Source organism: Scyliorhinus torazame, chromosome 5 (assembly GCF_047496885.1).
Source record: "Scyliorhinus torazame isolate Kashiwa2021f chromosome 5, sScyTor2.1, whole genome shotgun sequence".
Lineage (NCBI taxonomy): Eukaryota > Metazoa > Chordata > Chondrichthyes > Carcharhiniformes > Scyliorhinidae > Scyliorhinus > Scyliorhinus torazame.
The window spans coordinates 258328818-258341964 of record NC_092711.1 but is presented as its reverse complement, the minus strand read 5'-3'; the positions used below and the strand labels follow the sequence as shown (position 1 = coordinate 258341964).

Below are 13147 nucleotides of genomic sequence, written 5' to 3'. Positions count from 1 at the left end.
GCTTGTTCCATACAATTAACAGGAGACACCCCATATCCAACGCCTCCCGACATTCATCGGCTTCCCCTACAAGTGGTCACGCTGGCGCCAATTAGCACTCCTTGTTAAAATCTTGAACCTGATGGAAAGGCTTCTGTGGGGAGCCAAGGAGGTGAGTAGCCATCTTTGCTCACAGGCAAGGAGCCCGGGGGCGCTGGGCCTGCCATCCCAGTGCTCAGAGGGGAGTGGGGGACCCTCAGCTGGGGACGGGGGACCCTCCGCAGGGATGCACCACCATGGAAGGGTGGGGGCAGTGCTGGGGTAGCAAGCAGGGAGCAACCATGTACGGCACCACCATGCCAACCCCAGGGGCAATCCTTGTCCCTACCCGTCTGCCCCACCAACCACCCATAACTCCCATCGACTGCCGAGGCCTCTGGCCGTGGGGCTGAGGGCTATTGATAAAAGGGAGTTTTAAATCGTGGTTAAGTGAGCACTTCACACAACCCAAGTGGATTCCCCTGGGTAGGCGAGCCACGTAGCATGTGGGAGTCATTGCCTAGAATCCTAATCACACCCTGATGCATGGATACAGCGTCTGAACTCTGCAGAGGCAACACCGCACACTCAGCAGCCAACATCCAAACACCCAGGTGATGGGACACAGCTCCGGGAACATGTCCATGGCCGGCGGGTGGATGAGTGCCATGGAGTGGAGGGGGTGGGGGGATGCCTAGAGAGTTGGACCAAGTGTTCGGAGGTTGGCCCACATTGCGGAAGAAAATGACAGAGGGATCATACTAGTTGTGCACAAGGGTGCTTATTGTGTGTAACAATTCCCCACTCTCCCGATGGTGGCTCCCCCTTCCCCCATTCTCACCCACTACCTAACCCCCACCATCTCTCACAGTGCCCTCAGTGATTTTCAATATGCTTTGCCTTCCTAGCTCTACCATTACGTCTCAGTGTGTCCCCAGGATGCACATCAGAGGTGGAGACAGCCAGCTGCTTACCACATCCCGTGTCCTTCGATGCCCCTGGCAGGCAGTCTCTGGGGCCAGAGGGCCCTGGCTCACTTGTCGGCGGCATGTGCACAGCCGTGCCAGCCTGTCTCGTGTGCTTGCTGCGAGTCATGGCCTCATCACAGGCGTGGAACCTGGACGAACTGGTGGCCACTCCATGGGAAGGGTCCGGGTTAACACTCAGTGCCTCCTCCTCCCGCTCGGTGCCCATAGGGCCCTAGGTTCACCATGGAATGGAGGTGCAGCTGGTTTGAATCCCTGCTGCCCCTGCATCATCTGGCTCTGCCAGTGGTGGCGGCTCCCCCATGGTCTGCACCATTATGTCGACGCCCTCGGCGATGCTCCTCAATGACTGGGATGTGCCCTGCAGTGCCTCGGCAATGCCCATCTGCGACTGGGATAAGCTCCGTAGTGCCAAGGCCATTCCTATCTGAGAGTGGGACATGTCCCGCAGAACCTCATCAAGGTCAGCCTGGTACTGGGTGACATCTCCCAACGAGGCCCTCAGTCGACTGCTCAACGCCTTGGGCACTTCCACTGGTGCCAATGTCGTCACCCTGGCAGTGTTGGTCTTGGTGCCACGCATTGCTGGTGACATCTCCTGCGCCCATAGCTTCTGGGACTCCTGTAATCGGCGATGGACCTGCTGGAGTGCTGCTTACATCTCCCTCTGAATGCCCTGGCCACACCCTAATGTCTCCATTAGATCCGGGATAGCCTGTTTCACAGACTCAGCATCAAGCTGGGCTGCAGCTGGGTCCTGGGATCCAGCAGACCTCCGACTGCTGTCTCGCCAGGGGGTTCCTGCCTCCACCTGCTGTGCATCAGCAACTGTGTGGTGCTCACTAGATTGTGCCTCAGATGCCTGACCACTAACATTTCCCACTGAGGTGCGTGTATCTGCGCAGGTGGAGGGTGGGGATGGCAACTGTGATGCCTCGGCCATGTCTTCATTGGAGCTCCCCTCCGAGGTGTTCTCCTGGGAGGCTGGAGATGGTGCCACCCAGGATGGGCCGGTGCCATTGGCTGGAGGACCTGCGGGAGAATGGACATGTGATCAGTGGGAGAGATAGGTCAGTCAGTAAGGCAATAACAACTCACATTTGACATGTTCTTTTGGTGGAGCCTCGTGGTTCCTAACTTCTGCGGAGTCCGCCAGCCACCGCATTGGTGACCACTCTTACCTCGGTCACCCCCGTCACCTCCAGGGCTCATTCCTCGAAGGAGATGAGGATTCCTATGCCTGGCACCCTTCCGCCAGTCTGGGCCCTCTCCCAACGGTTGTGGGAGAGCATTTCCTGAGGAGGCACAGAGAGGGCATCGTTAGCCACTCACATGATTCACAATTGTGGTGGTGGGGGGGAGGGGGGTTGTGAAGGAAGGGTTGGCGGGGGTTGAAGAGGGAGGTTGGTGTGGAGGGAGGGTTGTGGCTGGAATGGAGAGTTGGGGTGTGGATGATCGCGTGAGGGCGGAATGGTCTCGGGGGAGGGTGGGTCCGTTGGAGTCTACTCACTCACGCACCCGATGTAGGTCGTTGACCTCTTCCCAGCACTGGAGGCCAGTCCTCCTGGTCACACTCCCGGCACTCAGACTACTGCCATCTCATCCCAGGCAACACTGGCTGCCCTGTGACTGACCCTCTAGGACCCTCAGGGGGAGAGGACATCCCTCCTGGCCTCCACTGCATCCAGCCTGGAGCCTGGCCAGATCTGCATCCCTGAATCTTGGAGCCGGTCTCCTGGGTGCTATTGATGTGAGCTGGCTGGGGTTGACTGTGGTTGTTTTAAGTGCTGCTTCACATTGTTAGCGGGAGGCTGGCGAGCGTGGTACCCATGAATTGGCTGGTGAGCCGTAGGGCCTCGTTTAGTGGACCAATTAACATTGAATAACATTGACAGCCTCACTGGGCCATGCGCCGGGAAGCCCTCGGCAGTTTCCGCTCGCGACCACACTTAGAAATCTTTCCGGAGAATCGCGCCCTCTGACTAACTCAGAGTCTTTTTACTTGGACTTTATTTTTCAACCTCTACGATTATCTGAAAACATCCTAATTTGCTATTTTATTCCAATCGGCAGCTCCCTAAATTTGCAATTTTCCAATTTTCATATTATTCTCACATGGCACAATTTTCATTCTGCGAACAAACAACGCCTTTAGATGCTACCAGACCTGCCGAGGCTTTCAAGCATTTTCTCTTCTCATTATAAATTCAATATAATCAAAGAACAGGTTTCATTGAAAACATACTCGGAGGTTGTTTTTCCTCCTCTAAGTGCTCCTCTGTTCGGCATTTTTAATGTTAAAGTAGCTACCAGCTGTGAAACACGGTAGTTCCTATTTGATGGTTAAGTTAGGCTGGTTGATTGCTCATGGCATTGTACATGATAAGAAAGTATTATCATTTTCATACCTGTCTCTGATGCTTTTAGATTGCTGATTATCTCTGTCGCTCCCTTCTGTTTACTCTCTTTTTCTCCTCTGATACTTCTTTTACCCTTAACAAGTATTTATTGCTTCTTGGGATGTGAAAGGCTTTGACAGGGCTAGAATTCATCTCCAATGCTTTAATTGTGCTTGAGAATGTACTGGTGAGTCACCCTCTTCAATTGCCATGGGCATTGGCACATCCATATTGCTGTTAGGAAGGGAGATCCAATGGGAGTGAAGGAATAGTATTATGGTTCCAGCATGGTGTGTATCTTGAGGATAACGTGAGGGGATACATCTGGGAAATGTTCCACATTGCTGGGTAGATGTTAATGTTGTAGCTGTACTAGAACAACTTTGCTGGGGGCACAGGTAGTTCTGGAGTAAATCTAATTATCTGAAGATTCGTACCTGTGATGGTAGAGATCTCATTATGCCTGGAGCTGCTCCTGGCAAGTCTCCTACATTCCCCATTGAACCAGGGCTGATCCTTCCACTTGTCAGTAATAGTGGAGTGAGGGCTTGGCCATGAGGTTACAGATTATGGCTATATATAATTTTGCTGCTGCTGATCACGCACAGCACCTCATGGTTGCCCAGTTTGAGCTGCTGGATCGGTTCTGAATCTATCTAATTCAGCACGGTGGCAGTGCCACACAAAACAATGGAGGGTACCCTCAGTATGAAGATAGACTTTGTCTCCACACAAACTGTATGGTGGCCCACCAATTCTGTTATAGACAGATGAATTTGGTAGAAGAGTGAGGACAAGGTCAAGGAGGTTTTTCCCTCTTATTGCTTCTCTCGCCACCTGCCATAGGCCTAGTTCGGGCAGATACCTCTTTCAGGATTTAACCAGTTCAGTATGTGCTACTGAGCCTCTCCTTGATAATGGATATTCAAGTTCCCCACCCAGAGTACATTCTGTGACCTTACTACCCTTAGTGATTCTTTCAAGAGGTGTTCACCATGGAGGAGTATGGATTCATCAGCTGAGGGAAGGCAGCAGATGGCAAACAGCAGGAGGCTTCTTGTTGGTGTTTGACCTGATGCCATGAGACTTCACCAGATCTGGATGTTGAGGTCAACAGGGCCATTCCCTCATCACTGTGCTGCCACTTTTTGTGGATCTGTTCTATTGGCGCGACAGGACATACCCAGGAATGGTAATGGAGGAGTCTGGGAAATTGACTGTAAGGTTTCATATGGTGAGTATGACCATGCCAGGCTGTTGCTTGACTAGTCTGTGGGACAACTCTCCCAATTTTGGCGCAAGTGTTAGCGAGGAGGACTGTGCAAGGTCGACTGGCAGGGTGTGCTTTTGTCATTTCCAGTGCCTAGGTCAGTGCTGGGCAGGTCCATCTGCTTTTATTCTTATTTGACTTTTCCATATCAGTTTGATCCATCTGGCTGGCTTGTTAGGCCATTTCAGAGGCCATTTCAGAAGGTAAGTTAAGAGTCAACCATCTTGTGTGGGTCTGGAGTCACATTTAGGCCAGATCGGGTAAGGATGGCAAATTTCCTTCCTGAGAGAGCATTGGTGAACCTAATGTATTTTTATGATAGGCCAACTGTTTCATTATCATTGTGAATAAAACTAGGGGCGCAATCTTCCCGAATGGGACAGAACCCCATGGCGAGTGCGTTTAGCCGAATGTTCCGCGGTGCTCAGAACGCCGAGAAACACCGCACTATCAAACACCCATTTGGGTAGATATGGGGCACCCCGACGAGGCTGCACTTGAGGACCTCCACTCACCAGAGCACCTCAGTACAGAAGGAGATTGGAAAGACATTTTAAAATCTCTCGATCTCCCTCGAACACCTCCAAAGCCCCAACTCGCCGATAAGCTGGTCCCCTGCCACCCCCCCCCCCGCACCCTCCTGCACACACACATGTCCTCTTGTGATAAAGGCAAAAATACCATTATCCTTCCTAATTGCTTGCTGAACTTGCATGTTAGCTTTCAGTGACTTATTGCCGAGGACATTACGAGCTTGGCTGATTATCTTAAATCGGTCATTAGTGTAACTAATAGCGCATTCAGGATTGTTTGGCAAGCAAGTGGCACGCCAATTATGGAATCACATCTCACAGTCGATGTTTTGTTTTGGGTTTTGAAAACACAGCCTGGTTGCGTACGGTCTGTACTCTGCCTATTACAAACAACCGAAGGAACATACTATTTGATTAGATTAGCCTACTGCTGATTTTTAAAAATTTGCATTAAATAATCTGGACTGTGTTATTTTGATGGCAACTTGAAAATAAATTGATTATTTGGTTAAAATAATGCCAATGAGAAAATGTAGGCTTTCAGTGATTGCTGATTCTTAGTCTTAACTTCACTTTGAATGGAATGGAATGGCAGTTTTGCTATTTTATTCATGCAATTCCAGATGAAAATTGCTGTTTGGTTTATATTAAAAACAATAACAATTAAGAGCTTCCTTACAAAAACTATAATCAAGCCTTAGCAGTGGAAAAGAGCTGAGCAGATGACAGCAATGCTTTGAACAGACAACAGTAAATAACTAACGTCTTGCTTTAAAGCTTGCAGTCCAATTAGAAACTAGCCAAGAAACAAAAAAACAACAATGGGTCTCCAATCATCAGAGATCTAGTCCGCTGAAAGTGGAAACATGTAAATGTTATATCAAGATTTAAGACATCAAATTTGGCCTCATTTCTTTCCTTTTGCAGAATTGCATCCTCTAGGATTTGGGATTCCCTTATCGCAAGTCATCCTCAATGACTGCGCACGTAAGAAGAAGCAAGATGCAGTGAAGGAAGGCCGGAGAGATTGCCTGGACTTGGAGACAACAGTAATGAGATTTCGGGCCAAGAACCAACAGAAACATGTGGATGACAGCGATGCGTTCCTGCAGTCAGCATCAGAAATAGTAAATGAACCCCTCTCTCCGACTTTTCTGGATAATCTTTCTAGAGGCCACAGGCGGGTACGTAATTTTTCCCATGTTGAGAGTCAATTTGGACAAGAAAAGAAATATCAACATTTGAATGAGTGATAAATGAGCCAAGAAATAGTGTAACAGCATAAGATAAGATTTGATGGTTGGATCTGCTTATTGGGTACGGGAATTTGTATTTTTAATAATCTTTATTGTCACAAGTAGGTTTACATTAACACTGCATTGAAGTTACTGTGAAAAGCCCCTAGTCACCACATTCCGGCGCCTATTCGGGTACACAGGGAGAGAATTCAGAATGTCCAATTCACCTAACAGCACGTCGTTCGTGACTTGTGGGAGGAAACCGGAGCACCCAAAGGAAACCCAAGCAGACACAGGGAGAACATGCAAACTCCGCACAGACAGTTGACCCAAGCTGGGAATCGAACCTGGGGCCCTGGCACTGTGAAGCAACAGTGCTAACCACTGCCCGTATTTAAGAATGCTATTCAGTCAAGGATATTTGGTATTTACCATGTTGTATTATTGAAAGTTGTGACAGGAGAATTGTTGCTCTTATTTGCCTTAGTTTATTAGCTCTAATTCTGTCACCTTTGCTCACGAGTCGCCAGGTATCTTTCTGATACCGCCACGTGGTTCAAGCTCTAGTTATGATGAATAAGACAACACACCGCTTAGTAAGAGTAAAATCAATGGTCATTTATTATATACAGCAATAACTACTTATATAATAATCCTACCTTCTTGACTACTACCTACCACTACAGGCCAATATTTAACTTTGGGAATGGCCCACCAGGTCAGGGAAACGAATGGCTTATCAAATTGGGTCTGGCCTGCGGGATTCAAAGGCCGATACAGGTCGATGGCTAGGAGTCTCTTTCGGGTAGCGATCGGTGGAGTCAAACTTACGGTTTCTTGTTGATGGTTCTTGCGAAGGTTGCGAGCAGGAGAAGAAGGGAGAGAATGGTCGATCTGAACTTGGCCCCTATCTTTATAGTTCCCAGAGGCTTCCCGCCTCTCGGGGCGGACCTTGACCCTGGTCCCAAGTGATTGGACTTGTTCCCAATCACTGGGTTCGATATGCTCCAATAATGGGGCGATTCCTTGATCGGGGGGTGGTCGTTCACCTTTCTTTGTCTCGGCCACTGCTGGCGCCGAGAGGTCTGGATCGGCATTCAATTGCTAATATGTTGCAATTGTTCCCGGGGATAGCCAATTAAACTGCAGATGTCTGGGTTGATGTGCTGCTAATGGTTGCAGGTATCGACCTGGGCCAACTTCCCCAGAGCCGAATACGCTGTTCTGTCTGCAGCTGTCCGTTTGTGCCCTGTTGGCTGCTTTTCCCATCAGCCTTTTCGGTTAGCTATTTTACATCGGGTTTGGCCAAATTAATCGGGAATCAGCCATTTTAGGTGGCTACAGAATCCCATGACATCCATGGTGATGTTTCCTGATCTATAAGTGTCACTCAGAGGGAATAACCAATATATATGGATGAATCACACCACATGAATTTCCATGGAAAGTGAAACTCCCTTTCAAATGTATTTTCTCCACTCTCCATTGATTGTTCTCACAGCACCATGTTTCATCTCCAACCAGGATAATCGTAAAATAAACCAGTATCTAGGTTTTGAACAATGAAAGCAGAGGCTAGGAGGTGCAGACAATTAGTTGCAATGATTCCTGCTCCTGCTGCGAATCACTTGATCTTAATTCTGACTTCACTGCAGAGGTTTCTGTGGTTTGAGCCCACAGTTTAAGGTTCCTGATATGATTTGCCATTTGCTCCAAATAGCTGTGTCAGTATCAAAGTCCTATCTAACCAGAGTGGTAATAGCAGTAATAATAATAATCTTTTATTGGCGCAAGTATGAAGTCACTGTGGAAAGCCCCTAGTCGCCACATTCCGGCACCTGTTTGGGTAAACTGGTACTGGAATTGAACCCGCGCTGCTGGCCTTGTTCTGCATTACAAACCAGCTGCCTAGACCACTGAGGAAGCCATGTTACTGTTTCACACGAGAGCACAGAAATAATGTGACTATAAAGAGGTCACAGAATTTAAAAAACATCATTGCAACATGGCATAGAAATTCATAAATCCAAATTTGCGGATGATGCAAAGTTAGATGGCATTGTAGACAGCCTAGACGATGGCATAAAATTGCAAGCAGATATTGACAGACTAGGTGAATGGCACAATTGTGGCAGATGGAATTTAATGTAATCAAGTGTGAGGATATCCATTTTAGAGTAGAGTATTTTCTAAATGGAAAGATGCTAGGTGCAGTGGATGCTCAAAGAGACTTGGAGGTCAGGTGCATATGTCCTTAAAATTCCAGGAACAAAGTGCAGGAAATAATCAAAAAGGCTAATAGAATGCTAGCCTTTAGATCTAGAGCATTGGAGGTCCTCTGGGTGGATCCTGGTGGTTCCTCACCTCTGCAGGTTCTGCCAGCCCCGCGTTGGTGACTGCCCTGTCCTCGGCCACAGCGGTCACCTCCAGGGCCTGCTTCTTGAAGGAGATGAGGATTCTCAAGTCCGGCACCACTCCCCCAGTCTGGGCCTTCTCCCGCTAATTATGGGATAGCTTTACCTGAGGAGACACAGAGAGAGCATGGCTAGCCACACACGTGGTTCACAGTGGTGGGGGAGGGGGTGTAAAGGCAGAGTTGGGGGAGGGGGAGGGAGGGCTGGAAGTCATTGGAGGTTTGGGGGTAGATGCTTCCTTGGGAGGGTGGGGGAAGTGTCGAGGGTGTTGTTGTCTATTTACACGTGCTGCCCGGTGGAGGTTGCAGACCTTCTTCCTGCACTGCTGGTCAATCCTCTTGGCCATACTGTTGGAACTAATGGCTGCCGCCACCTCATCCCAGGCAGTACTGGCAGCCTTGTGACTCACCCTCCTGGACCCCCAATGGAACAATACATCCCTCCTGGCCTCCACTGCATCCAGGCCTCCCCAGGTCAACGTCCCCGAATCTTGGGGCTGGGCTCCTTGGCGCCATTATCGCAAGCTGGTTGGTGTGGTTGAACGAGTGCAGTTTAAGTGCTGCTCGACCATGTTAGCGGGGGGGGGGCTGGCGAGTGCGTACCCGGTGAATCGGCTGGCGAGCCGTTATTTGTGGCTTGAAGCCCGCGAGGCCTTGTTAAGAGGACCAATTAATGATGAATTGCGTTGCTGGTTTCGCTGGGCCGAGCGCTGGGAAGCTCGCGGCAACTCACGCTCGCTACAACACTTGGATATTTTTCCAGGAGATCGAGCCCAGTCTAGAAATTAGGGTTAGACTCTTCAGGAGAGATGTTAGGAAGAACTTCTTCACTCAGAGTGTTCGAGGTTTAGAACTTTCTCCCACAAACAGCAGTTGAACCTAGATCAGTCGTTAAATCTGAGACAGATAGATTTTTGTTAAGCAAGGATATTAAGGGATTTGGGACAAAGGCAGGTATATAGAGTTAGGTCACAGATCAGCCATAATCTCATTGAATAGCGGGACAGGCTGAAGGGACTGAATGGCCTTCTCCTGTTCCTATGTCCCAATGTTCCTTCCTATTAAGAATGTGGGGCTGGATGCTCCGATTTTGAGGCTATGTACCCACACCGGCGTGGGAACGGTGGCGTTTTGCGACAGACAAAAATGGTGTAAAACGACCACCAATCCTCCGTTTGGCTGGGGGGTAGCATCAAGGTGGAGTAGAGCACCCGGCCCTAGCTGCCGATACGGCCGGAGAATTGCTGGGTCCGTGGCCGCGCATGCGCACGGCGGCGGCGATGGCCACTCGCAGACCCGGTCTGCGAAATAGTGCCCACCTTTGGACAGCTTGCGTGCTCCGGACCACATCTCAACAGTGCCCCCAGCCCCTGGCAAAGTCACCCCTGCCCGCGGATTGGCCCTCCCCGACTGTGGCAGCGCTGGACTGAGTCCGCAGCCACCAGGCCGAGTTCCCGACGGATGAGACCACACGCGACCGACGCCATCAGGAAATTGGCCGGTAGGGGGCGAAGAATCGTGGGGTGGGCCTCAGGCAATGACCTGAGGCTGTTGATATGGCATACGGCGCACTCTTCGAGTATGCCACTTTGGAGGGGGTGGGGCGTCGCGAAAGTGGCGTCGCCCCTGATTCATTCATGAACGGGAATTCTCTGGTCAATCGGCAAACTCAATTTCGCCGTCAGCGACCGGAGAATCCCGCCCGTGGAATGTGGAGAGTAATCTGCCATTAATTAGTAAATATATCATCTTAACTAAAGGAATAAAATAAACACGGCCAGGTGAACAAGTCAATCGTGCTCGTCCATCCTACCTGCTTTAAAAGAAATTGGCTTGGAATTTCCTTAAAATGCACTTTTAAAAATACGTCTTCCATCATCCACTGCCCATCAGAGGGAGATACACTTGAGATTCCTAGTCCTGCTTATTTGTATTCTTATTGCTGAAGACAGGACTGTAACACGAGTATAAAGCTGAAAACCTCTGTACAACTTTTAAGAAGACAGTTCAGCCTCCACTTTTTAACAGATTTGGGTATCACCAGATAGAAGAGAGACAGTGATTTAATAACTTTACTGATGTATGCGAAAATTGTCTTATTGCCTTTTCCCACTCAAAATAATACATCATTTTGAGCCAACAACTAAGGTCAGAAACATTCCTACCAGAAAAAGGTGTGTGACTCATGAATACATTTAACCAGGGGCTCGGTGATGCAATGTGACATTAACTGGGTGGGACAGAAGGCCGAGTATAATTTAGCAGCATGGGAAATGCTGAAACTGTATACCAAATGCGATTGTATCGATGGGTGCGATCTACCTGCCATGCTGCGCCCGAAAAGCAGCGCGCCACGGCACAACTTGCCGGTATCTGCCGGGAGACCCAATTCCCGGGATCTACCTGGCTTACCACGCCTCGCGAGATCTAACACGATCTTACGAGAAGTCGCAATGTGAATCCCGCCCATGGTAGGCGGGATCACTTTTTGGCAAATCTGCATCTTAGCACGAGGCAGTTAGTCTCACTCTAATATGCAGTTCCCTGAGGTAACTAAGTCATTATCCCATTCGCCTTGGAGATGTTGGCGTGGGTGCCATTCAGAACTTGTTCCACAAATGGGGACCAGACAGAACGGCACTCCTGGGGGCCTTGCAGGGGATCGGAGGCCTCCGGGTGCAATCCCTCTGGGCAGATGGTACCATGGTGCTGCTGGTGCCACATGGGCACCTTGGCAGTGCCAGCCTGGCAGTGCCACCTGGAAGCCAGTCTGGCACTGTCAGACACCCAGATAGCACTGCCAATGTGCCAGGGTGGCTCTGCCAAGATGGCAAGCTTGCATTTTTTGCATGGTGGTGATTGGGCAGGGAGGTGCCCTGTGAGGAGGGGGGGGGTCACAGGGACCCCCTTACAGTGAGTTGGATCTTGGGGTGGTTTTGGGGGTTCGAGAGATCGGGATGCCATTTAAAAATGCCGTCCTGATCTCTCCCTGCACTGAGGAGTTTCGGCGAGCGGGTCTCCTTAGTGCAGGAAATGGAACTAATGTGGCGTTGACTGCATGTTCCCCACTGCGCCCTCGTATCTAACCACAGTCACGTTGGATAGCGTTGCATTTCTCGGTGCCTGCAGTGTCGGGAAACATAGGACTAAAAGCGCTCGCCATGGGACATAGTTCCCATTTATCTTGATCGTGCCCTGTAACTCAGAACACTTTAGAATCATAGAATTTTACAGCACAGAAGGAGGCCATTCAGTCCATCGTGTCTGCACCGGCTCCCGAAAGAGTTACCTAGCTAGTCCTATTCTCCAGCCCTATCCCTGTCACCCTTGAAATTCATCACTTTCAAATATATATCCAGCTCTCTTTTGAAACCTCCCATGGAATCTACCTCCACCACTCTCTTAGGCAGTGCATTCCAAATCCCCAAAACTCTCTGAGTAAAAAGGTTTCTCCTCATCTCCCTCCTAGCTCTCTTGCTGACCATTTTGAAATTGTGATCCCTCGTAACTAATTTATCAACAAGTGGAAACAGAATATCCTTCAATCCATAATTTTGAACATCACAACAAGGTCACCATTTAATCTTTTCTGCTCTTAAGAGAACACGCCCAATTTCTCTAACCTTTCCTTGTATCTAAAATTCCTAATTCCTGGTATCATTTTAGTAAATCTCCTTTGCACTCTCTCTAGGGCTTTAACATCCTTCCTTAAATAAAGTGCACAGAACTGGACACAATATTCCAAATGTGGTCTGACCAATGACTTGTAGAGGTGTAGCATCACTTCCTTGTTTTTATACTCTATGCCTCTATTTATAAACCCAAGGATCCTATCAGCCTTCTTAACAACCATTTCAATTTACCTGGCCACCTTCAGAAAATTATGCGCTTGAACACCAAAGTTCCTCAGCTCCTGGAATCCTCTCAAAGTTGTACCATTGAGCCTGTATTGTCTCCCTGTGTTTCTTCTCCCAAAATGCATTGCCTCACATTTCTCTGAATTGAAATTCTTCTCTAAGTGTATATTTTTCTCTAAGTGTATATTTATCTTATCCCGCATTATGACCTCCATCAGTTTTCCCACTATTGATGTCAAGCTGACAGGTCTGTAGTTTCCTGTGTTATCCTTTGCCCCTTTCTTAAAAGCAGCGCCACATTTGCTATATTCCAGTCCCCTGGGACGAATCCTGTGTTCAGAGAGGTCTGGAAAATTTCTGTCAACTGGTTATCATAATTTACTCCCTTACCTCTCTCAGCAATCTAGGATGCATCCCATTCAGGCCTGGCAAC

General features: G+C 49.0%; 1 protein-coding gene across 4 annotated transcripts in view; it reads left to right on the top strand.

Moving 5' to 3' along the window:
• The window catches only part of arhgap36 (Rho GTPase activating protein 36), a 357338-nt gene that overhangs the window by 260527 nt on the left and 83664 nt on the right, over positions 1-13147 (top strand). For all 4 annotated transcript variants that reach the window (XM_072505419.1, XM_072505420.1, XM_072505421.1 and 1 more), the window contains exon 4: positions 6134-6390. In XM_072505419.1, the coding sequence (XP_072361520.1) occupies positions 6134-6390 (257 nt within the window). The remainder of the gene's footprint in view (positions 1-6133; positions 6391-13147) is intronic.